The following is a 22,772-nucleotide window of genomic DNA, read 5'->3' on the forward strand; positions in this document are numbered from 1 at the left end:
GTTAACTCTACGTACTCTGCAGGAAGTATTGCTGAGGTGAAGGCATGATGTACTGCGTCACCAGATGACCATAAGTCCATCAGTTCCTATTGAAAACCAGCCATTTCGAGAAAAACCCGCTTGAAGTACTCACCGCTGGGACTCAGTCATGGAAAAGAGAGATAACGGCTGTCGAGCAGTGCCAGATGTTTTATATGTGTTAGTATAAAACATCTGCCCTTGAATGTCCCATCGCTCTTGACCGAGCGGTATGAAGGGTCGAGCTACCACGCAGGTCGTCCATCGCTGTACCCATCACTAGGACAAGGACAGTGAGCAAAATTGCAATCAGCTATGCCGTTGTGAATCGGCGTTTGCACCTGAACAATGGCTCCTTTTATGTTATTTTAAGCACATACAATTTGCAACTTGCCATTAATCGTCCTGACAATAAAGTCGGTCATGTGGAGAAATTACTCTCTTTTACGAGACTCGCTTGATGCCCTTCACGGTCAAAAGTATGTATGACGGCGTATAATGCCGTGGTTGAGAACTCTTGACGTGTGGCTTTATATTTAGTCCCAGCTGTCAAGTCAATCACATGGCGCACATCGCGATCCGGGGGCACACGCATATCGGATTTCTTGCCACCACGTCATGATTATCCTTTGAATAGTGCACAAAAAGTATGTAGGATGGTGATGACAGTGGACTTACAGGATCTGCAAGTATAACTCATCTATAACGATGTTGCTGATGATCCCAGCCCTTCCTCCGGTAACAATAATATTTGTTTGGCAACTTCACCGTCTTGATGTTTTTTAGAGATCCCTAGCGATGTTTTCTCTCAACTATCAGGACTGCCTGCCAAAGGTAGAGAGAGGCGACTTAAAGCCTTCAGGCCATCAGGATCACCCAAGTCACGACAAGATAATCTATTTTGCCCTCAGTCCATGGATTTTCAATGCCTCGCACGATGGACACCTCTATTGTGCGGACTTAGCGTCACCGTTATATCGCGACAAGGTCGAGTCATTTTGACGACTTTTGATCCTGACTATTCGTCTTTTGAGTTACATTGGCTCGTCGACTTCTTTGGCTCTGGCGCGGATCCCAGTCGCTTGTTACTTTCCGCCAGCTCTGACACAGCAGAACACAGGAGGCATTAGATTAGAGCTGTGTTATTCCGTCCCGCCGGGATACTCTCTGGGGAATACCACACACCATTTATATTCAGTCGCCTATCCCAACTCATCCAGAGATCGGGGCTCACTATCGCTTCTACCTTTCAAGCTCTACTGCTACGGGCCATGACTTTCGTGCCATTCCATCCCCAGGATGAAATCCTATCAAAGCAAGATTTAGAATGAAACAATGTCTTATACCGACAAAGAGCCCAATTTTAATGTCAAGACTTAAAACCCTTGCCATTGTCTTCGTCGTAAGATATTGCATACAAAGATGGCATTTGTATTGCCTCCGAGCTTTGTCTTCTGCTTCCGATCTTGCATGGCTTTACAAAGCCAAAGACTTTGTCATCAGCAATGGAAAAGCTGGACTATGAGCCCCATTTCTCTAGGCTGACCTCCTTAGAGCACGGCCTTTACGCAATATAATATAGTTTATTTCTTTACCAGTGGGCACAGAATAGTATACTGGTCTTAACGTTTTCAGGCGAATAATTTGCCAGACGACCACGCGTTAAAACCCGACCATGGAATCTCTCAGCTGGGAACGAATGAGACACGAACAAAGCAAATGCATTGTACTGACGCAAATAACATATATACGAGTACTACCAAGCCGCTTGGCAACAAAAAAACTATCTCTTCCTTTACAACATGGCTGGAGTCTATCGCGTCTGTTTGCGCTCGTAGAGCTTCCACTTTAGTAACCAAAGTGGATCTTGCGGCACATGATTTATACTCCACTTTGGGCACGACACGCATTGCCTCTTTAAGAAGATGCGGATGGAACTTGAAGAGTCTCCATGCGAGCCGCACGTGTTTGGAGGCCCTTAGATATTGGTAACTGTTACCGCCTTCGAAAGACTGTCTGATGTCGTTGCAGGGATAAGGGTGCTTAGCTTTTGAAACTAGTCGGGTAGTTTCCTCTTCGTTGACTTTACAAGAACTTAGAAGGCTCCTAATACGCCTGACTAGATGGTGCAAATACACGCGATGATTGCTGCTTTTGATCATTTCATATCATGAAGCCCCTTTCATAGATTATTTAATGATAGTGTCCATCGTCGCGCGTGATCTCCTGCATGGAAAATGTAAGCTCGAAGCACTTTGACCCAGTTTAAAGCATGGCTGAGCCCATGGTCATCTCCCCTGTCCGACCCAGAGGACATTTTCGCTCTAGCTCTCAAAGGGCTGGACACTCAACAACCGAGATCACACGGTGGGTGCCCTCCCCACTCTCATCGCCACCGTTTTGGGGTGCTACAGGCAGTCGAACATTTCTAGGCGGGCGATTATTGATACTACCAGGGCTTCTGTCCCTTTGGAGCCAATTAGACATATGTTTTATAAGCGTGTCTTGCTTTCCCGGAAACTTGTACTCAAACAGATCGAGTTCCATCCCATAAAGAATTCGATTTTTTACGGCACAATTATGGGTATGACCACAAGCTTTACTGATTCAGCTGAAAAGAACTGCACTTCGCGCAGGAGAAGATTATTCCTAAATATTCCGAGTTAGCAGACGCACAAGTGTAAGGCTTGTACGCCTCAAATAGGAGAGAACACAAGCGGATCTCAAGTGACTAGGCTGCTCTGCTATCAAAAAATGGAATAAAACACTTACTACCATACCTAATATCAAATCTATTAATATTGCTTGGCGTTTTACTGAAAGATCACGTGTCCGTGGGTCTAACCTTTACGCAAATCCAACGTTGTCATTGATACCTATACTTCAATGCATCAAAAATTTCCACAATTATTAATCTTAATTTCGTACAAATGTACATTATTGTGCTTGAACAATTCTTCAAACGACGTACACGACCTTAAAGTGTATCTTGATACACTCCCTTGTGTACTCAGCGCGTGTAAAAGTCTTGAAGATTATCTCGCTTGATTGCACGCTGGGTAATGTAGGCTAGTCGCTCCACCCGTTTAACGGCTCGACAAGCTCGAAGCAAACATCACGATAGAGTGTGGCATAATGTTGGCTTGCAAAGTAGAAAGCACAATGTCGTCGTTGACATGAACGTTCGCTACCTCGAGCCCATGCTGTAAATAGCTGTTTTTGATATCATGGTCCTTTAACGGCTAACTGAACAAGGTCAGACTCCAACCGACTTTGACGAGAGTGCTGTGTTGCGCATTTTTGCCTTGTCTCTAAAAAGAATGGTATAGGGTGTGCCAAGACTTAAGCAGCAGTCTCAACGGGGAAATTTTTGCCACAGAGGACCTCGACTTCCATATATTTTAAGGTTAGAACTTCGGTCCACTTCACCAGACACCGGCCACAGCTCTATTGAGCGCGGCGGTCTACTAAACACATGAAAATATGCCAATCTTTGCTCATCGTATAGAGTCAGCAAAGAACGACGACCCCGCAATAGGTTGTCATGAATATCTTTGCTATTATTCTACGTCGACTTTGTGTAAACGCTCCGTAATGCGGCCAATAATGACGCGACTCGTCTTTTGATGCGCTCATTGAATTAAGCAAATGAACCGCTTGTCTTGAAGGCCTTGAATTGGTTCAATACAATTTGCTGCCATAGATGTTACCTCAGCAAAAAGAGAGGCTGCGACTTTTTTAGTTTACAACAAAGCGCTCACACACAAATGCTCATAGGAGCTGGGATGTGGTACAGCTTGAGTAATCCCTCGTAAGAAACATGATGTTATCGCATTCTCTGGAAACATTTATAGCAAAACTATTTTTATCTAGGATCCAATATATTGAGATTGCAACTTTGTTTTTGAGACTGAGTTCTATGTCTTCCTTTGCATCTATATGTTCCTTATGCATATCCTAGTCCTTAGCCATATCGTCGAAGCTCTGAGCATGAAGCTTAATCTCGTCGATGCATTAACCTTGTTCTTGCCGCAAAGTTTAGCTGTTTGCTATCGGCAAAATCGAATCGATTCGACAACGGAGCCACCGTATAGAGGGGTGAAGCATATACGTGAGCCAAATCACTAATAACGGTTGGGTCGAATCCTGCAGTTGCGTGTACTGTACTCTTCAATTCAGATCCAATGAGGGAGCATATATGTTTAGCATCACGGTCATCCGCGCAAGTACTCCGATGGATATCTTTCATTCTGCGATAAAACCTTTGTCTAATTATCTGTATAAGAATAGTATAAGGTGGGTAAGTACCAAACATCATAAAAATAATCTGCCAGCCTTTTGCCATAAGCACATACCTTCATTTGAAACAATGGCCACCGGCAAGCCGCGGTAAAACAAATTTTGTTTAGGAACAGCTATGTCACTTAACAGCAGCGGATTGGCTAGACGGCCCACAAAGAACACAATACAGGTACCACCAAATACATATTTTGATGGAACAACTATGAATTCTTAGTTAAAGGACTGCTTACATTCTTCTAGACGCGACTAACTGGCCAATAGCTGTGACACATGCGGCAAGGTTTGACTTGTTGACATATTTTTGCATGTGTACTTTCTTTTCCGACATGGTAAGATACCCGTACGGATCGCGTTTGCTCGGTGGCCTAGCCAAAGGAGGTAGGTAACACCCTACGTTTAGTATTAAGTGGGTCTGTCATAACTGACCGCATTTGTATTGCTACACATTGGAACACGAAACAGTGGTGCAGATGCGCAACCAAACGCTTGATAAAGCAAAGTCGGACTTCGAAAACGCCCTTCTTTTCAGAGCAACCATTTGTCGTGAGTACTCCTGCGCTGTGCGCAAATTCTTGTCGGTGCTCAACGTCATTATCATGACATGTGACCTCAGACCTTTTGTGGCGCATAAGCACATCCACCAGAAGAATTATACAAATTAAATTAACTTTTTCTTTAGTGTATACTCTACGAAAAGAGGGGCCATTTTGCTTTACATGCGATATATATGGTAATGATATCCATGTGCGTCATAATGCATAATCTAGTTAGATCAGAGATGGCTTCAAAATGTCCTGAAATTGACAAGAACATATATCGTAGCTGCTGGCTACTTGACTGTCTCTCTGTGCGTCTTGAAGCTGACAAAATTCAGCGCAATAACGCGTTCATGTTCATTGACAATTGCATGGAGTACTGCACATCTGATGGCAAATGGTGAAGCGTCACAGACGACACGAATTCGACGTTTTTTGATTCAAATGACACAGAATCGGGGCATACACAAAGCTTCCTCTGTCATTATAGAAAGACGTATCGTCTCCGCACCCAACATCATTGGAGGCGGTTGGAGAGGAGGCATGCCATGTCGGCGTAATCGGCACTACACTTGAACGAGGTGTTGCCCATGAAGAGCTACTTGTTTAACTGGTCAAATTGGTCAGATTAGTCAGATTACATTGGCTTAGATCTTTGCACAATTTTTATGCTGACAATCATTGAAATGAAGCAACCCAAAAAAATTTTGTCGGCGCCAAAAACACACTTGTCGATGTAAGCAAATGGTGTTTTGAAAATGTTCACTCCAGCAGTTTTCACGAGTGTTAGGATGAGTATTCTCTTACACCCAACCCTGATGCTGTGCTCACAAACGGGTAATCATAACATCAAAATAGACCGTATTATGTATGTATGCAAGATGCGGCTCAATAGCTGTGCTACCAACGTAGAAGCGGCTGTAGCATTTCGCTCGGAAGAACTCACCACACTGATAGAATGTGATTGTCTTTATTTAGAGTCGATAAATACCTCTAACAAATAAGATCACTTGGTAAGAGCAATCGTTCATGCTCTACTATAGCACGTCCATTCCTGGAATTGGTATCTGTTCTGGAATGGTCGAGGTATATGGAAGCATGCAAAATACTCTACTTGCTTTACCCTCCGTAAAAACGGAAATCGGCGAAAAGTGACCGAGCTTGCTTCTTATCCAACTTGCTTCGAGCTCGCACCAAAGAAAATGCTTATGCTGGTGAACAAACCCTTGGTTAGAGTCATTGACGTGTGACGCAATATTTGGCTTCAAAAGCAACTCAAACCAAAAGTCACACACTCAAAATTTGGCAAATCCCCGCGGCAGGCCACGTCGCCATGCTCTGGAAGCGAAGTATGGATGGAATTTGAAGGGTCCATGAGGAAACTCATTCACACCTCGCATTCAGTGCTTTAATAGTGCATTCAATAACAAACCGTACATTACGGATGAGTTCGGCTCCAGTCAGGTATTTGCTATAATTATCCGGTGATTTTATTATTCGATTGCTTTTACTGTTTCGGAAGCTTCTAAACACCCCGTAGGGATACTTCCCTAAACACAATAAAAGTAAGTATCCGGGCTATCGAGGTAGGACTTACATCCTCTTGGACTACCACACGTAACCCATTTGCGAGTTTATAAACTTTCTCACCACAAGCCTGAAACGCTACAGGTGAGATGTGAAAATAATGGCTCATTCTTCATCGAGATAAAGCTAGGCTTCCTAGTTTTAACTTCAAGTTGCCTGTCTCCGTATATTTTTGCCCTATGTACTGCATCACTTTACCGCTCGGACCAGTCTCCATGCGACAAATTTGGAGAACACGAAACAATCGCTATTTATTCTCCTCCAAGTCAAATTTGTAAAGACCCCATCTTACCGCCGTCTGATCAGAATTTCACGAAATGGTAAAAATAAGCCCGTCGTCGGTGTCGCTCCCACGCCATAAATCTCCCTTTTCCTGGAATCGAAATTGCGTCACAAGGTACTGGCCCTTACCAAGGGAGCATACCCATGTCATATATGTTTTTTTCGTGAAAACATCCAAGCGAGTATGATAATAGAGGTAAAATACTCCCCTCTCCACACCGACTTTTTGCGTTTGTTTGGCGGTAAGCGAAGAAAATATTGTGCACGCCTACAAGAAGCATAGAGCAGGCACCCCCCGGGACAATCAGCGATTCCTAGAACGGACTGCTACAGAACAGCATGGTTGTTCGCACTTTGTTCAGAGCTCGCGACTCGGTCGATGTGTATTACCAACTTATTTTGAGACGTAGTAATATCAGTGAGTAATTCTCTGGGAGTAGCTGGCTATATCTGCAGTGAGTCATTCTCGAAAAATACTCTCGGAGCTTTCACAGAAACCATGTTCTTCTTGGCGGCTCGTCGAGTGTTTTGCTTGATTTAGCAGCTAAGGAAGAAGCCTCGGGCGCGGATTGCGCTCAATCTAGCACTGAGTTGTGTTATTGAGCATTGATTCAAGATCAAAGCTTTGTGACTTCAATGGACCTGCGTCTTGATCGAGGAGAATTTGATGGGTTCAGATATCATATAATGACGTATGTATACACTACACTAGAGTGAATCGGGAAAAGCGCAACGCTGAAAGACTGTAGTGAAGTGCTTACTATTGCTATCATGAGGTACGAAATCGAAGTGGTGGTACTAAAAAAAAAGATTCTTGATGTTTGTGGGTCGCTACCCTCGTGCATTGCATAAGCTTAAGTGTTCTTCGCGAAGTTAGTGATGCGTAAATTCTGAGTAAGTTTTCAACACTAGACGTTTGAGAGTATTTGGCTTCTGCTTTTTCAAGAAGGCTGATAAATCTATGCTCTGTGAATTTGCTAGCACAGACTCTGCTTCATCTGAGCATGAGCATGATAACCTCGTTAAATTTGCACACCTTCATCTGCAACATATTATCGCTGGGTGCGAGTCGAATGACGAGGGATTCTGGCAGTTGTAATATTGGATTCGCCTTGTCCGAAGTTAATGTAGTCGGATTCAAACCCCGTCTAAACAAATGGGACTTTGAGTTTATTTTTGATCGGATTCATTCAGCATTCAAAGATACGTTCATCCAACGGGCCCAAGAGCTATTACAACATATAGGCTTGCTTGAAATGGCCCGTTTGCGAATTGTCAAAATATGTTTATAGAAAAACGACTATGCTCATTTCATAGTTATAACCCACTAAGCGCAAACTAAAGTTTTTTTTACTTATTTAGAGTGCATAGACAAGATTTCACTGGCCAAAAAGCATGATGACTACGCTTTATATGCGACTCAATCATTGACTGAAGCAGTTACTTTGGTCCGATACCAATTTAATTGGTACAAATCGCCGCAGCTTAGAAGGAAACTAAGGACATCAAGTCGCGCAATAAGACTGTACACGTTAAGTACAAGTTATTCAAGTAACTTGTATGACCAAACTAGCTCATGCTGTGGTAATAATGTTATTCATTTGCTTTGACATCTGTAATATTCTAAACAAATTATGTTTTGCTGAAACATTTATTCGATATCAATATTAATTAACAAATCGACAAATGGTTCTTTAGGTTTTGTATTACAAGCTTAGCTTTCAATATATTCTACTATTTTTCTTATAATTTCCGATTAAAATTGTGCCAAACCATTATCTTAAAATCTTAAAACTGTCGTCGAATTGTCTGTGGTATGATATGCATTCTGGTGGATGATTGAAATCAAGAAAAAAGTAGCTATCCACAAATGTTAAACGTATGCTATATTTCCCTGATATTTGGTCTAGATGCTATTACAAGAGTGTGATAGGATGACCATCAGCCCAGCGATTCACCACAGGAATTCCAGATTGTTTAGATTATAATTTAGTCCTAGCATAAAGAAGAGTCTACATTTATGACTTCGCAAAGGTACCAGCATATTTATGGCTCGATAAAATAGCTCATCATCTCTTCTTCTTCCATAATGACTGACGCTTTATTGCTTAAAACGTCGAAAGAATTACAATACTGAATATTCTTGAATCAATCAAAACATCTCTTCACGACAATCATGGCCCAAATCCTTTACCACTTGCAAGCACAATGGGATAACTATAGAATTTGAGAAGCGAAAGTGATATGTTGGCACGCCAAGACAAAGAAGTTTCGAAGTGAGGACTAAGTAAGAAAGTGGGATGTTTTATCAATTGTTTTTCCTCATGAAAGCTACGCTGGAAATAAATTGCACACGCCGATTGCTGTATCTAGCAAACTAATTTTATGATTAAGTAGAACTTGAATTCGAAAGACAATGAGCAACATGATTGTTGTTGCACTTTTAATGCTCGACTTTCTTACTGACGCGCAAATGTTGTTTAGCACAGATAAACACGAGGCTGGCGAGCATAATAAGTGAGAAATTATTTGTTTTGATCAAGTACACCGACAACGAAGTACAAGCAAAAATATCAAGAAAGTACGTAAATGCACTCTAGCTCTCACATCAATCATATATGGTCAAACGCTTCCTTTCCAAAATTTTTTGCGTGCATTTTCATATGACTGGCGATCACCATTCCTGCAGACATAAGGTTGCCCCGCTTAACGTGTTGTAGTGAGCTTTGCACAGAAGAAGCTGTGAGTGCCAAAGTCAGTTTGTACTACCACACAAGGATTGGGCTCATCGTCCGCCCTATGGTGCCGAGCTGAAAGCATATCAAATTACTAGATTTTACACTTGCTAACCTAGAAAAGTATTGTTATCAAAATCAAAGTTAGCTAAATTGATATTAAATAACATACGTTTGACTGTCTATCAGAATAAATCCAATGCGTGAGGCTTGGGACCTGATTGTATCACGGATCGCAACATTAATGTTCCCATCCGTGTCAACTATTGCTTATGATCTTTCATTATCACGATACCTCACCACAGCACTTTCGAGCTCCACCCAAATACGAGGGACAACAATGTAAAAAAAGCGTGCGCTATATTAGGACACGTACCTTACACCTTTTTTCACCTATGAAGATTTTTTCTACTGAGGTCACGAACGCATAGTCTTATTCTGAGACAATGCACTCTAAGAGAAAGCTCTACATGCACTTTTTCAACGAAGAGCTCTCACTTCTACTGCAAGCTAGTAGTACAAGCTCCATCATTGCCCCTTGACCGTAAACTTCGTTTTACTTGTTATTCCAAGTTCAAGGTTCGGCGATCTTGGGTCCTTGTGATTGAAGCCTCAAAGGCTTTATGCGTTTTCGGACGGACATGTCACAAATCCATACCAAGTTCCAGCGCCCCACCGTTCTCTTCTCCGAAAACTACACTTTAGATCGTCCAAGTTTGCAAGGGTCTTCCGCGATATTTAAATGTTGAGATTTGCCACTTTTCTGACAAATTGTGCGCTTTATGTCCAGTATTTGAAGCTCAGTTTTCGCTACAGGCTCACGGCAAAATGAAACCCATTACTACTGTATTGGACCTGGCTAGGCAAGCCGGCCGTGCTTGTCTGCAAGCGCAAGAGCCGCAGCGAATCGGAGCGAGTTTGCTTCAGATTATAAATATGGATTCAATTGACTCAATTCATTGGAAGCGCGGCAAAGACTCTTAGCCAATAAACTTCCTACAGATCAGACGGAGAACAACACGCATGCCTTAAATCTGGTCCATGAGGTCTTCAGACTCCTCTTTTTCCCAATAGATTTTGCTTGGAGCTTCATTAATAGCGGTAAGTAATGTCAGAACATTTAAATATGGATAAATCCGAAATGCAATGATTTTGGCGATAGCGCATAATCCTAGTTTCTGCGACGTAATACGGACCCTGTATGAAGAAATCACACCGCCTTACCCCCTTTGCGGCCTTACTAACCACATTCGACAGAATAGATTACTTTGCAGAATACTTTAGTTTGCCGAATACTCTTTGTCGTGGACATTGAAGTGAGCACATAGTTTGTGCGGTCAAAAACACTGCTCATATCCTTATCTCGCTGTACAGTTACCGGCCAAGCCTTAGCAATGGGGTATGGCACTCCTCTTGCTTGCTAGTAAAAAGCGCTTTTGCCGCACGACTCGGACTAATGAGGTAAATATGGAGGGTACATAAGGTCATAAGCGAATACGATGCCACGACTATCTTGCTGAAGTGAGCCTCAAGCTCCTATGGGTTTCGGACTGAATGTAGCTTTTTACTATACCAGGCACTTATTATATGCAACGAGTAGTTGTCTACTATGCGCAGAGAAAAGATAGAGTAGCTGAGTCGCATCAATTACAACATATTCAGCATTATGTCTGGCTTTGATGTATTAATATCTGTTTAACTATTTGTCACGATTTAATGCTATGTAATACACAGCAAGAGATCTATGTCGCAAGGAACTCGTTTCGCGAGGCCCTTTCACCCTCGTCCGTACCAAATGCTAATCATGATACTTTAACATGATCGTTTTAGCCCAGTTTTGAATCAAATCGACAAATGTGTAGTGTGCATGTACATCATAATAGGGTACCCACATGCTAAATTATTCCGCTGGCGACCAAAAGCTTTTCCGATTGAGACACCACCGAACAAAAGTGGCGAAGGACACCTGCATATAGGTGGCTCTCATCGTTTTACAAGTCGCTGAGGGGCGTCGACTATCTTCAAGAGATTAAACGCGCATTAGTTGAAAGCGCCGGCACCATTCTGTCGCGTTCTCGGAAGCGCATAATATAATTGACTGACTCAAGGCTTTGAGATAGGATTGGTGATTCTAGCAGCTTAGCTTAAATTATATTATCAAAATGTTTTTGAAGCGTTGCTTTATTTCTGACAAAGTGCGTCGCGTCCAAGTGGCTCATCAGAGCGGGGTTGTGATACTGCTCAAGTATATCTCTGGATATCCGTAGGGACATCTTGCGTATAACTATATGTCGTGCAACTTAGAGCGTAAATTGAATAGCGTACAACTCAGTTTTAAGGACTGCAAAAAGTTTATGTGAATAAACTCATCCGGTAAAATCTTGGTACCCCTGAATATCATCTACCTCTGTATGTTGATTATATGTATGAATTAGAGTAACATCCCATGTATTCAATTTGCATTTGACATCTGTATGTTGTTTAGACCCATAACGTCTCGTACTCGGCGCATGAAGTTTAATCTATTCGAGTCAACATTTCTCGTTTGTGCTCTTTATCGCGGTCGGACTAATACAAGCAAGTCGATCTGTAAATCAAACCAGACCGGATCCATTTTGAAGAGGTGCATAGCAAAGCCCAAATCATTTTGGTAAAGGTGTGATGTCTGCAGAGGAGTAAATTGCGCTCAAAAGGTAAAGGCATTATAATTCGCGCTGCGCAATTACTCCGTGGATGAGCTTCGAAGGATACTTCCTACCACATGGTAAACGCGTGACTGCCTGGGGATGGTCTGCTGCGAACATGTCAAATCTGGTACCAGCCACTTGAAATTTAGTTCGCAGAATGTGCTACAACCGCTGGTATTCACTAGAGACAATTATCACAGGCAAGCCATATTTTTGATAGAGATCGTTGGAGAATATCTTTGCTGTATCCTCAACAGTACCACTAATAGCAGCAAGTTGAGATATCTTGCTCCTACTACTCACAGTACCACCATACCGGTATTACCAAACACATCGCTAGGAGTAATAAAAGTGCCCCCCCCAAAATTATAAGGGCCAGCCAGGCCAAGGGTGCAGACGCATGTGACAATGGTTTTTCACGTTTGCATATTTCACTTGTGAGCACATAAGATCGTACCCGGTTAAACACGTCAAATCACCAGAACACAGTGCAAACCAAGCATCATGTCTGTTCCAGCTGAGATGGACCACGGAAGGGGTATAAGTGCCCCGTGGAATATTCTGTACCTGAGGTCTTCATCTTGCGATACCATCATTTGCTGCGTATCGAAAGGGTCCGATTTATAACATAGACAGTCCTGTAATAGGAAATCACGGTTTATACGCGCTTTCACACGCACTATAAAAGAATTATTTGAGTTAATAAACTTCTCGCTTTGCACAGTTTTGATATGCCCAACACAGGTTGCGACCTACTCGAGGGATGCGATGCACGTATTTCCTGATTGATACGCGACCTCATCATCTTGACTTGCGACAGATCATAACCAGGGCTACGCACAAGTTCATATGCCACCACAGTAAGCCGACCAGTATTTCTCGCCGTGACGTTATACGCGGCAGAAAAATAACCATCTTACTATGCAATGAGAAACGTGTTTACAAACGGGAGCCACGTTGATATTCACAGAACTTGACATGGCCAATACGTCACAGACACGGCCAATCTGGATCTGAGAGGACCCTCACACTAGTACAGATGAGGCTTCATTCTTTGACAGCCTGGTAGGCCGCCTCATTTTCCGCAGTCCAGTGCCATTTGACATTCCATTAGGGCGACTGATGAGGCTTGCGTTGTAACAGCGTAGTTTACACTGTACTTGCACAACACTCAAGTAGTTCTAAAATTCATTTGGGATAGCGAACCCGACTTATTTACAGTGGTCTTGTCATAGTATGAATTGCCCGTAGAGCATGCTACATAACGAAGCATCCCAGGATTTGCGATTTGTTCGGCACCCAAGGTACACTTGTGCTTTTTGGCAAACAGAATATTTAGGTGTTTGCACTAGAAAAGTGACTTACATCAAGAACTACCACGAATGTATACATATAATATTAAAACCCAGATGTATGCATCGCAAAGGCTACAAGCCCGATCTGTTTAGTATCACTCTGATAGCACCTAACACTAGTAACTGGCTTTGAGACACACTACTCCACCACGGGCCTAGATCCATTACCCTAAGCTTCGCTAAAAGGGCGAATCATTAGTGTAAATGGGTCGTTACATTTCAATTGCTTTCACTATACGGTTCTCTTAGACTTCAACAACAAATATTGTAAATAATATGTATATTTTTGCAAATAACTTTTTCATCCTTTCAAAAACCATCAACTCAAACAAAATTCATTAGAATTTCAGATATATCAATAAATTAAAAAGTATAATAAGAAATAAAGCTTGTTGATCAGAGTTTAATTCATTGGGGCCCTCTAATGACCGTAACAACAAGCTTACTGACATAAATCCAAGAGCTCTTTGCACTAATTTGTTTGCAGGTACCATTAATGGTCTTAAATAACCTCGAAAGTACTCAAAGCAGAAAAAATCATAAAGCAGTTTGAATAATAATAAAGTTATGCCTTTAATAATAAGCTAAACTCGTTATATTCATTCTTTTTGCGTCGCACTCATATTTCACCTGAAGTTTTTAAACATAATTCCGACAAAATATAATATTATACAGGACTAGACAGAGTTAAAGAAAGTCTAGTCCATAAGTATGGAGGAGGTTGAACAAGCTGAGCACATACTTGGTGGTATTTGGCGCTATGTGTGCACAAATTTATCTATCCATCAAAGCGACACTTCAGCCCAACAGAGCTTGACATTCTCAAACGGGGAGGAGCAAGCGCTTGGAGCAAAAATGAGCGAGGCTATAAATGCGTATCGACGCGCACTCACGAATGCTCATGATTGGATTGGAGATATGCAGGACAGTAAAGAGGCACAGCTGGTAGCACAAGAGCTCGAGAAGCACAATGCGCAAATACATAGTCACATGACCAACTGCAGGAAGGTTCTTGTAGCCTATCTTCAGCGTGCGCAAAATCAAGCGCCTTGAGCAGCAGCGCCAAACCTTATTGCCACAGAAGTATGAGAAGTCAAATACATCAAAAAGTGACAGCACATTAGGATCAGCAGTAGATGTAACGGCCGAGCTCAAACGCACAAGGAAGGTAATGTCACAGGAGATCGAATGCGTGAGCTCGGTAACCAAAGTGCTAGATGATGTGCGGCAGAGTCTTCGTAGCTCTCATAAAGAGTATGGTCATGTAAAGCTAAAATCATTGAAGTACGGAAGAGACTCAAGGCTCTTGAGTGGCAGGCCAAACAGGACAAAATGTGAATTGGTGCTGGAATGATGGTGCTTCTCTCGACAGTGTTGTTTATTGTGTACGAACGCTCGGGCTTCAATTTATTATAATTTGAGTAGATGACTGCTATATTATCTTACTATTATTATTATCATGCGAGAATAGATGAAGGCAGCGTCAAAACCTGCGGATTAGACACAAAGCATAAGGTTTCGATGCCTATTTCCCTATCACTGCAGGTTTCATATTCACATTTACTTCAATCTGCCCATATTACCATGTGAGCTGTTCAAGATGCCGCCCGCAACTGACACTAATGACCTCAAGCTCGTGGGCTACAAACATTTTGTGCGTCAAAACGCCAAAACCGAACGTTTTGATGTGCAAAAGATTCATCACATTGAATTTTACTGCGCAGATGCCACAAATGTCTCGCCGCTTTGCGTGGGGTCTAGGAATGTGTCCGATTGGCAAGTCTGACCAGTCTACTGGCCATCATGTATCAGCTAGTTATGTCATACAAATTGGCGACATTAAGCTTATGTTTACGGTACCGTATGCGCTCGAGACAGAGAAAGCTTTTGATGCAGTGAGTGCAATGCCCGGTTATGACCTAGTGTTCGCGCAAAAGTTTGTAATGAAACACGGTCTGACATAGCGTGCTGGGGATTTGGGATTTTAGTCAATGAAGCTAAGGCTGCTTACGAGATCTCATTGTAGAATGGCGCCGTAGGTGTGGTGGAACCTCATACGCTGACTGACAAGGGGTCGGGCAAGACAACCACTGTGTCGGAGGTCAAGCTGTACGGTGACGTGGTAATCCGCTGGGGGAGTGGCAACATCGCGGGACCTTTTGTGCCCGACTACCAGAAATGTGACAGTGTACCAGACGTGAACATTGGCATCAAGCGCCTTGATCACTGTGTGGGCAACGTGCCGAATCTTTTGGAGGCAGTCAAGTACATCTCAGACTTCACGGGTTTCCACGAATTTGCCGAGTTTACGGCCGAAGATGTGGGAACGCTAGACTCAGGGCTCAACAATTTGGTGCTAGCCAGCAACAACGAAATGGTGCTACTGCCTGTCAATGAACCGACATTTGGCACAAAGCGCAAGAGTCAGATCTAGACGTATCTCAAACAAAATGTTGGTCCAGGTGTGCAGCACATGGCGCTCAAGACGGATGATATTTTTCAGACACGGACAGAGATGCAGAAGCGCAGTCACTTGGAAGGTTTTGAGTTTATATCTCGTCCAAATCAAGTCTACTACGATCAAATGCCTGAGCGTATCGGTGACGCTTTGGCCAAGGAGCAATACAAGCAAATTGAGCAGCTGGACTTGCTTGTTGACAAGGACGATCAAGGTATTCTTTTGCAGATTTTTACAAAACCTCCGGGCGACCGCGCGACGGTCTTTTTTGAAATTATTGAACGTGTTGATTGTATGAAAGACTCTAGCTGGTCGATTGGAACAGGCTGCGGGATGCGGAGGGTTTGGTAAGGGCAATTTTGCTGCGGTTTTCAAGTCAGTCGAGGATTATGAAAAGGGCCTTAATGTATGAAATGAGGAAGAAACCGACAATCATCGCTGTACGTTAAAGTTGGTACCTTTCAAAGTTACAATAAATAAACATTACGATGTGAGACACAAAGTAGAAAGATTAGCTATGAAAACTGACTGCGGAGCACATCAATTTTATTTTATTTATTTGTAACTTTTTTTTACTTCTGGCCTGCGAGAGCCAGATGAGTTGCATGAGGTGGGGTTTGCATGATCGCACTGAAAGCGATGGACCTCAAACAAACTTAAATTATTGATTTGTAAGCTGTTGGGTATTCAGAGATGCTACTTCTGCGGCATTTTTAGATATATCATCCTGTGTTCCCTCTCCTTTCTTAGGTGTGTATAAAGTGCTTGGTTACCACCACAAAGTCCTCCGACGTAGGCGAGGGAGCCGCTGTAGATATTAAGCGGCTCGCGTGATATCAGCCTGGCGCGTCATTGTCAGAAAATTGTATACAATATCTAGACGTCATGTGCCGAGTTCGGAACGCTGTTGCTGAGAACCACGATTTCATGCCAAAACCGGAGACATGCGAAACGCACACGGATATGGTTTGAAAAAAATGCTTACATACAATGCTAATAAGTTGTCAACACATATAAGCCTGCAGTGTTAAACTTAGTCACAACCACACAACATGTGATAGAATCGAGTTACACACTCAACGGCCCGAAATGGAAACAAACGTACCTACGTGGGCTCGAAAAAGCCATTCCACCATCTCGCTCTTATGAACTATTTGACGTGAAGCACTCTGTGGCGTACAAAGAAACGTCTCAAACATCCCCTATAGCCGAGCTACCTTCTGTTCTAAGTCTTATTTACGATGATGAACAGCTTGGGGCTTCTATAGGCATAGGTATGATGGCTTGGCTGATAAAACACAACCAAAATCTGACCCATCTTACTATTTGCCGCATCTTGAGATTATCGTAAAGAGTCGGTGTACCGACATAATCGTTGAGAGAGCAGATGCTGGGCTTCATCTTGATGTCCTCACCATACTTTGTTCCTCGAAAAGTCATGAATGAGGGACGTTCTCGTCGGAAGTCCGCTCCACTGAAGCCAACTTGTATTTCTTCAAAACGGGATAGACGACCTACCTAGTCGCCCAACACTCGACTTGACTGTAACCCTCTTCGCCACTTTTACCATCTATAAAGCATCAAGATATGGTGGTACGAACTTACCCGACCACTGCTGCTCCACGCGCAGGAGAGGTTCCTAAGAGCTACGACCTGTGGTTAAGCAAGCGCCCACTTCGCTCCGTTTCAGTAGAAAGCCTGCACGTATAGTCGTATAGAAACTTGAACATGTCGCGGCTAGAAACCCAAGATAAATTTACATCCAAACACTAGATCGTGTTGGCAAATGTTGTTGCGACGCTTGCTGACGGGCAAAATAATAAATAGAAAATTTAGACCGGGCGCTTGCTGTCGGACAAAAGTATAAAGAAATTTAGACCAGGTCAGCAAATTGGTGACGAGTTAGTCGTGATATTTGGGCGAGGTGTCACAGCACTTATCTCCGTAGGATACGAGCATACAGCCATAATAAAGACAGAGAGTAGGCAATACCTCTTTCTGGGTGAAGGACTCTGTTGTATGTATTGTAGTGATGGCAAAACAGTTGGGTCACGATTCAAAGCTTTGGTGTAATAGCTGTCATGAGAGAGCAACTTGGTGTTCGCCTCAAAAATGTAAGAACCGCTAGCCGCGACGATCACACTATGTTGGTGGCACGTTGAGATCGTATCAAAGTACGAAAAGAATGCACATATTGGCATCTTTAATGCCATCGCGTTCTGTATTCTTTTTGTTCGGTCGCGCGTCAAACAAAATGCACGACACTCCTGATATGAGATTTTTTTTTCTAAAATCACAACTTTCGGAACGTCGAAATTAACAGCCAAACATCCTGACCTGTAAAGGTTTGATCTCGACCTCCACGAGGAACAAAAAACCCATTCAAATCCAAGTCGGCGAACGGCGGCCTACTGGCACTCATATTTCCCCGTAAAGGGTTCGTCGGTCGATTTTGCGTGGACACTGACCCTTCATACCGCTTTTGAAAAAGCCTCTAAGCGCGTGTTTATGGCCACGGGCTCATGCGCAACAAGGTGCTCCACGCCTTCAAAGCCCATCAGGGTTATCAGGTTGGTAAGCCCGTCCTGCATGCCCTGGAGCAAATAGGAGTATTGCTCCATCTTCTCAGAGGATCAGTCATATCGACTCAGGCGCAGATTTACTACAAGTGCTACCAAGAGCAGCGGGGCAGCCGTAGCTTGGTGCTTAAAGGAGGATTAGCTTAGGTCATTGACCTTACGTTATTTCCGAGAAACATTACGGGTGCAGCGGATCGCAATCCGCTGCCTCCAAGAGTGCTGAAATCTTTACCAAGGTAAAGGAACCTTCCTGTTTAAATTGGAAACCGTATTTTAATTGCTTTATTTGCGGCAGAGCTGCCAGTATCTATAATGCAGCGGGGCACCCGTAGCTTTGCGCTTTGAGGAAGAGTAAGTTAGGTCACCGACCTTTCATTTTATACTTAGGACAAGTACGAGCTTAGCGGATCGCAATCCGCTAACTCCAAGAGTAATTATTGCCTTAACCCAAGGCTAATCAACCTTTTCCTTTGAATCCAAAACTGACTTTATTTATTTCTATCTGCGGCAAAGCCGCCTGATTTTAAATGCATAGATTTTCCTTAATATATATAATAAAATCTAAATACATGTATAAGTACTGGCTATCCAGCCATATACCGTATTCTTGTTTAGGTGTGGTCACACCATGCCCATCTGGTGTGACACACACCCCGGTTACCAGGGTAAATGTAACCCCGTTAATAGTCCTTCGTTAAGATTGAGATCATTTACAGTTCTAAACGATTATTGCCTCAACGAGGCTTGTGTGTCCGTAAGACACTACGTTGGAACGAAACGACTTTCGTGCTCAATGAGCCCTGTGTCAACGACACCGAAGTCTCCAAGTCTCGCTGGTTTCGACAGCGCTCTCGGGCAGAGCCCAACTTCGTCGTCCGCACGCGGTGCCATGTAGGACCGTGTCGTCGTGGCATCATCAAGGGGTTTAAACCCTAGGCTCATTGATCCCGAGCGTCGAGCCCCACGTACGCTATCAGTGACAAGTGACCTTGTTGGAGATGTAGAGGAGGTCGACTACGAGTCTGACACTTCTTTTCTCGGGTGGAATGCCGAGGAAGGCGAGCCGCATCAGCGGCGTGATACGAGCCCTGCTCGCGCCTTGCGGACCCCATGTCCGTTTTCTGACCTTTTGTCACCCGAGAGACGTGATGTCATCACCAATGATCTCGATGAGACACAGAAGCGGCAGCTGGAAGCTGCCCTTAAGGCGGCTCTGATGCACGCCCATCCACTGCCGGTTATTGCCTTTCGTGTGGAATATGGCTTTCGCCTGGTAGATCCCGCTGTGGAAGCGAAGGACGTAGTAACTCGACCGTTACGCCTCCACATCATCGGGCCTCCGGTCATTATGGAATATGAGCTTGCCGAACGGAAAGCTCTTCGAGATCGCTTCTTGGTTCCACAAGAATTTCCGTTGGAAGCTTATCGCAATCGTCTGCGTGCTCGACGAGGTGGCTCTCGTGTACCCGCAATGCGGACGATACCTATAGTGCTCGCCTCTGGCGAAAGTGCTACAGATGACGAAGCGCTCTTTGAGCGATGGGTGCGACAGCACCGCAAATTTTCCTCACTGTATACCTGACAGTTCAATCACAAGGAAGTGAACTTGCGTGTGGAGCGACACCTCCGATTTGAGTTTGCCAAACTCAAGGCATGCCGTCGTTGGATTGTCGCCCTGCGAGGTATGGGTTAACCCTTTATGCTCCCGCCAGCTATGCGTCTGCGATCGCAAGAGCTCAGGGCCTGCTTGAGCTCAGCTCATTGCCCTTCTACTTCCCTGGCTATTGCCGCGAAGCGTGGGGCGTCTGATGATGCGGGACGTCCTAATCTTTCCGATCAAAAGCGTTCACGCTAACTGGGCAATCTTGCCGGAGTGGCGCCTCAACCTTTCACGAGTTTTCGGAGACGAGATATCCCCGCCACTTCACCAGATATTGAATTTGACCCTGGTGACGACGTCGTCTCACTAGACGTTCTACGTGATAGTGGATGTCACCGTCCTCATCAAGAAGAATCGGTGGCGGGCGGTGACAACCCGGTCGATCGCCGTCCGCTGACTCGTAATGCTCTTCGATCACTTGATGATGAGGTCCTTCATGATCGGAACTTCGCTGACCGTCATGCCGAAGTAGCATATCGCTGCACGGACACTCTTGATGATTTGAAGCACGTCGTGCGGCGGCTGCCCCACGTTGAGGTCTACCGCGCTCTGTCGGAGCGATTCCTAGCCGTGGAGCAGGCGAGTGCGTCGCTGCATGCGACGGTGGAGCGCTTGGCGCCATTAAAATGGAGGTTCTTGCACTTCGTATGGCCCTTCTATTTCCTCGGCTATTGACGGAAGCGCAGGGCGTCTGATGACGGGGAACGTCCTGATCTTTCCGATCAAGCGTCCACGGAGACTGGCTAATCTTGCCGAAGTGGCGCCTCAAACTCCCACGAGTTTTCGGAGACGAGATATCCCCGTCACTTCACCAGATATTGAGTTTGACCCGGGTGACAACGTCGTCTCACTAGACGTTCCACGTGATATTAGACGTCACCGTTCTCATGGTGAATAGTAGGTGGCGGGCGGTGACGACCGGGTTGACCGCCGTCCGGTGACTCGTAACGCTCTTCGAGCTCTTGATGCCGAGGTCCTTCGTGATCGGAGCTCCACTAGACGTCATGCTGAAGTAGCATATCGCTGTGCGGACGCTCTCGACAATTTGATGCACGTCATGCACCGGCTGCCTCACCTAGAAGACTACCGCGATCTGTCGGAGCGACTCCTAGCCGTGTATCGGTCAAATTCGTCGCTGCATGCGGTGGTGGAGCGCTTGGCGCCATTAAAGTAGAGGTTGTGCACTCCGTGCTCAGAACCAGTTGCTATTTCAGCTTCTGGGTGGCCAAGGGCCCGTGGGATCCGCTTCGGCACCAACGCGTCCGCGTTCACTTGCGTCGGATCTCGGTACGGCTTAAGCAAGCCCACGTAATACACCGGGTGGGTGCGCATCCTTTTTGGGAGGTTCAGAGTATACGCTAGGCCCCGCTTGGCCACAGTCTTAAACAATACGATAAACCGTGGACGAAGCTTCGTCCTAAAGATAACAGAGGCTGCATGTGTAGGCAAGTTTTTAGAGCTTATTCAAACCAGGTCATCGACCTTAAAGCTTTCCACTTCGCCTCTTCATTTTCATCTGCATATTCTTTTTGTAGGTCTTGGCTTTCAGCCATCGCATCGCGAACGTGTCGTAAGGCACTCAGTTTGGAAGACAAGAAGTCATCGACTTCTTTAGGGATGGTGAGGGGGCTGACATCAGCTAGCTGTTCGGCTATTCCTCCCAAACCAAGCCCTGAGCCATGGATGGCGGCGTCAGCGAGACGCGAGGGTGAATCGACCCGTTCACGTAGAACGGCGTGTAGCCTTTAGACGAATGCACTGCATTATTCAGTGCGAACTCTACGAGTGGCAACATGGCGCTCCAGCTCCTCGGCGTCTCAGCGCAGATGCTGCCAAAAACGTCTTCGATGATGCGATTCACACTTTCGGTTTGACCATCGGTCTGCGGATGATCCGCTGTCAACATATCCAACTTGGTGCCGAGTACCTTGAAGATAGTCGACCAAAATTTTCCCGTGAAACGGGGGTCTCTATCAGAGACAATCGACTCTGGGAGTCCGTGTTGTCAGAAAACACGATCCACAAACAGCGTTGCTGTATCGACTCCGCCAATGGTGTCTGATACCGCCGCCAATGGTGTCTGATACCGCCGCCAAAAGTGCCATCTTGCTCAACTGGCCGACGAATACCACGACACCCATGTTGCTCGCCGAATCATTCGGCAGGCCAAACACAAAGTCCAAACACATGGACTGCCAGCACCCAATGGAAATCGGTAAGCTGACCAGCGGCGCAGCCGTATTTGGAGAGGGTTTCACACGCTGACACGTCTCACACGTGCGCAAACAGGTGCTCGTCCATTTGTACAGCTTGAGCCACCGATAGTGGTGACTCACAGAGTTATACGTTTTCTCACGACCGAGATGACCACTGAGTGGCTCATAGAGGATGCCGTAATTCAAATTCTCATCATGAAAAACCACAATTCGTGGTATATCCGTTGAATCGGTGCTATAATTTAGCAACCGTTTTTCAACGAATATCGGTGCAATTGTGCACGTAATATTGATAACAGTTTCTTGTCCGAGTTTCCAAACTCCTTGCTCCCTAGAGCTCGTAGCAACGCTACACAC

The 22,772-nt window shown here is 44.6% G+C and overlaps 7 protein-coding genes across 7 annotated transcripts; 5 read left to right on the forward strand and 2 right to left on the reverse strand.

Annotated features, from left to right (window-relative positions):
• Nucleotides 1–3,373: 3,373 nt before the first annotated feature.
• PHALS_09054 (uncharacterized protein) lies at nt 3,374–3,719 on the reverse strand (the record flags this gene model as incomplete). Its single annotated transcript, XM_024724487.1, has 2 exons — nt 3,374–3,482; nt 3,673–3,719. 2 exons carry the CDS (start codon nt 3,717–3,719, stop codon nt 3,374–3,376), a joined length of 156 nt encoding a protein of 51 aa, XP_024575358.1.
• A 2,630-nt stretch (nt 3,720–6,349) lies between these two features.
• Nucleotides 6,350–6,552, reverse strand: PHALS_09055 (uncharacterized protein; the record flags this gene model as incomplete). The annotated part of the gene is made up of 2 exons (XM_024724488.1): nt 6,350–6,406; nt 6,454–6,552. The coding sequence occupies 2 exons, from the start codon at nt 6,550–6,552 to the stop codon at nt 6,350–6,352; spliced, it is 156 nt and encodes a 51-aa protein (XP_024575359.1).
• A 3,549-nt stretch (nt 6,553–10,101) lies between these two features.
• Nucleotides 10,102–10,444, forward strand: PHALS_09056 (uncharacterized protein; the record flags this gene model as incomplete). Its single annotated transcript, XM_024724489.1, has 2 exons — nt 10,102–10,174; nt 10,251–10,444. 2 exons carry the CDS (start codon nt 10,102–10,104, stop codon nt 10,442–10,444), a joined length of 267 nt encoding a protein of 88 aa, XP_024575360.1.
• A 760-nt stretch (nt 10,445–11,204) lies between these two features.
• On the forward strand, nt 11,205–11,465 carry PHALS_09057 (uncharacterized protein; the record flags this gene model as incomplete). The annotated part of the gene is made up of 2 exons (XM_024724490.1): nt 11,205–11,244; nt 11,344–11,465. 2 exons carry the CDS (start codon nt 11,205–11,207, stop codon nt 11,463–11,465), a joined length of 162 nt encoding a protein of 53 aa, XP_024575361.1.
• Nucleotides 11,466–14,213: 2,748 nt separating this feature from the next.
• PHALS_09058 (uncharacterized protein) lies at nt 14,214–14,555 on the forward strand (the record flags this gene model as incomplete). The annotated part of the gene is made up of 1 exon (XM_024724491.1): nt 14,214–14,555. The coding sequence occupies one exon, from the start codon at nt 14,214–14,216 to the stop codon at nt 14,553–14,555; it is 342 nt and encodes a 113-aa protein (XP_024575362.1).
• Nucleotides 14,556–15,226: 671 nt separating this feature from the next.
• PHALS_09059 (4-hydroxyphenylpyruvate dioxygenase) lies at nt 15,227–15,936 on the forward strand (the record flags this gene model as incomplete). The annotated part of the gene is made up of 2 exons (XM_024724492.1): nt 15,227–15,455; nt 15,542–15,936. The coding sequence occupies 2 exons, from the start codon at nt 15,227–15,229 to the stop codon at nt 15,934–15,936; spliced, it is 624 nt and encodes a 207-aa protein (XP_024575363.1).
• A 39-nt stretch (nt 15,937–15,975) lies between these two features.
• PHALS_09060 (4-hydroxyphenylpyruvate dioxygenase) lies at nt 15,976–16,311 on the forward strand (the record flags this gene model as incomplete). The annotated part of the gene is made up of 1 exon (XM_024724494.1): nt 15,976–16,311. One exon carries the CDS (start codon nt 15,976–15,978, stop codon nt 16,309–16,311), a length of 336 nt encoding a protein of 111 aa, XP_024575364.1.
• Nucleotides 16,312–22,772: the final 6,461 nt, after the last annotated feature.

This window comes from Plasmopara halstedii (genome assembly GCF_900000015.1).
Source record: "Plasmopara halstedii genome assembly, contig: Scaffold_350, whole genome shotgun sequence".
Lineage (NCBI taxonomy): Eukaryota > Oomycota > Peronosporomycetes > Peronosporales > Peronosporaceae > Plasmopara > Plasmopara halstedii.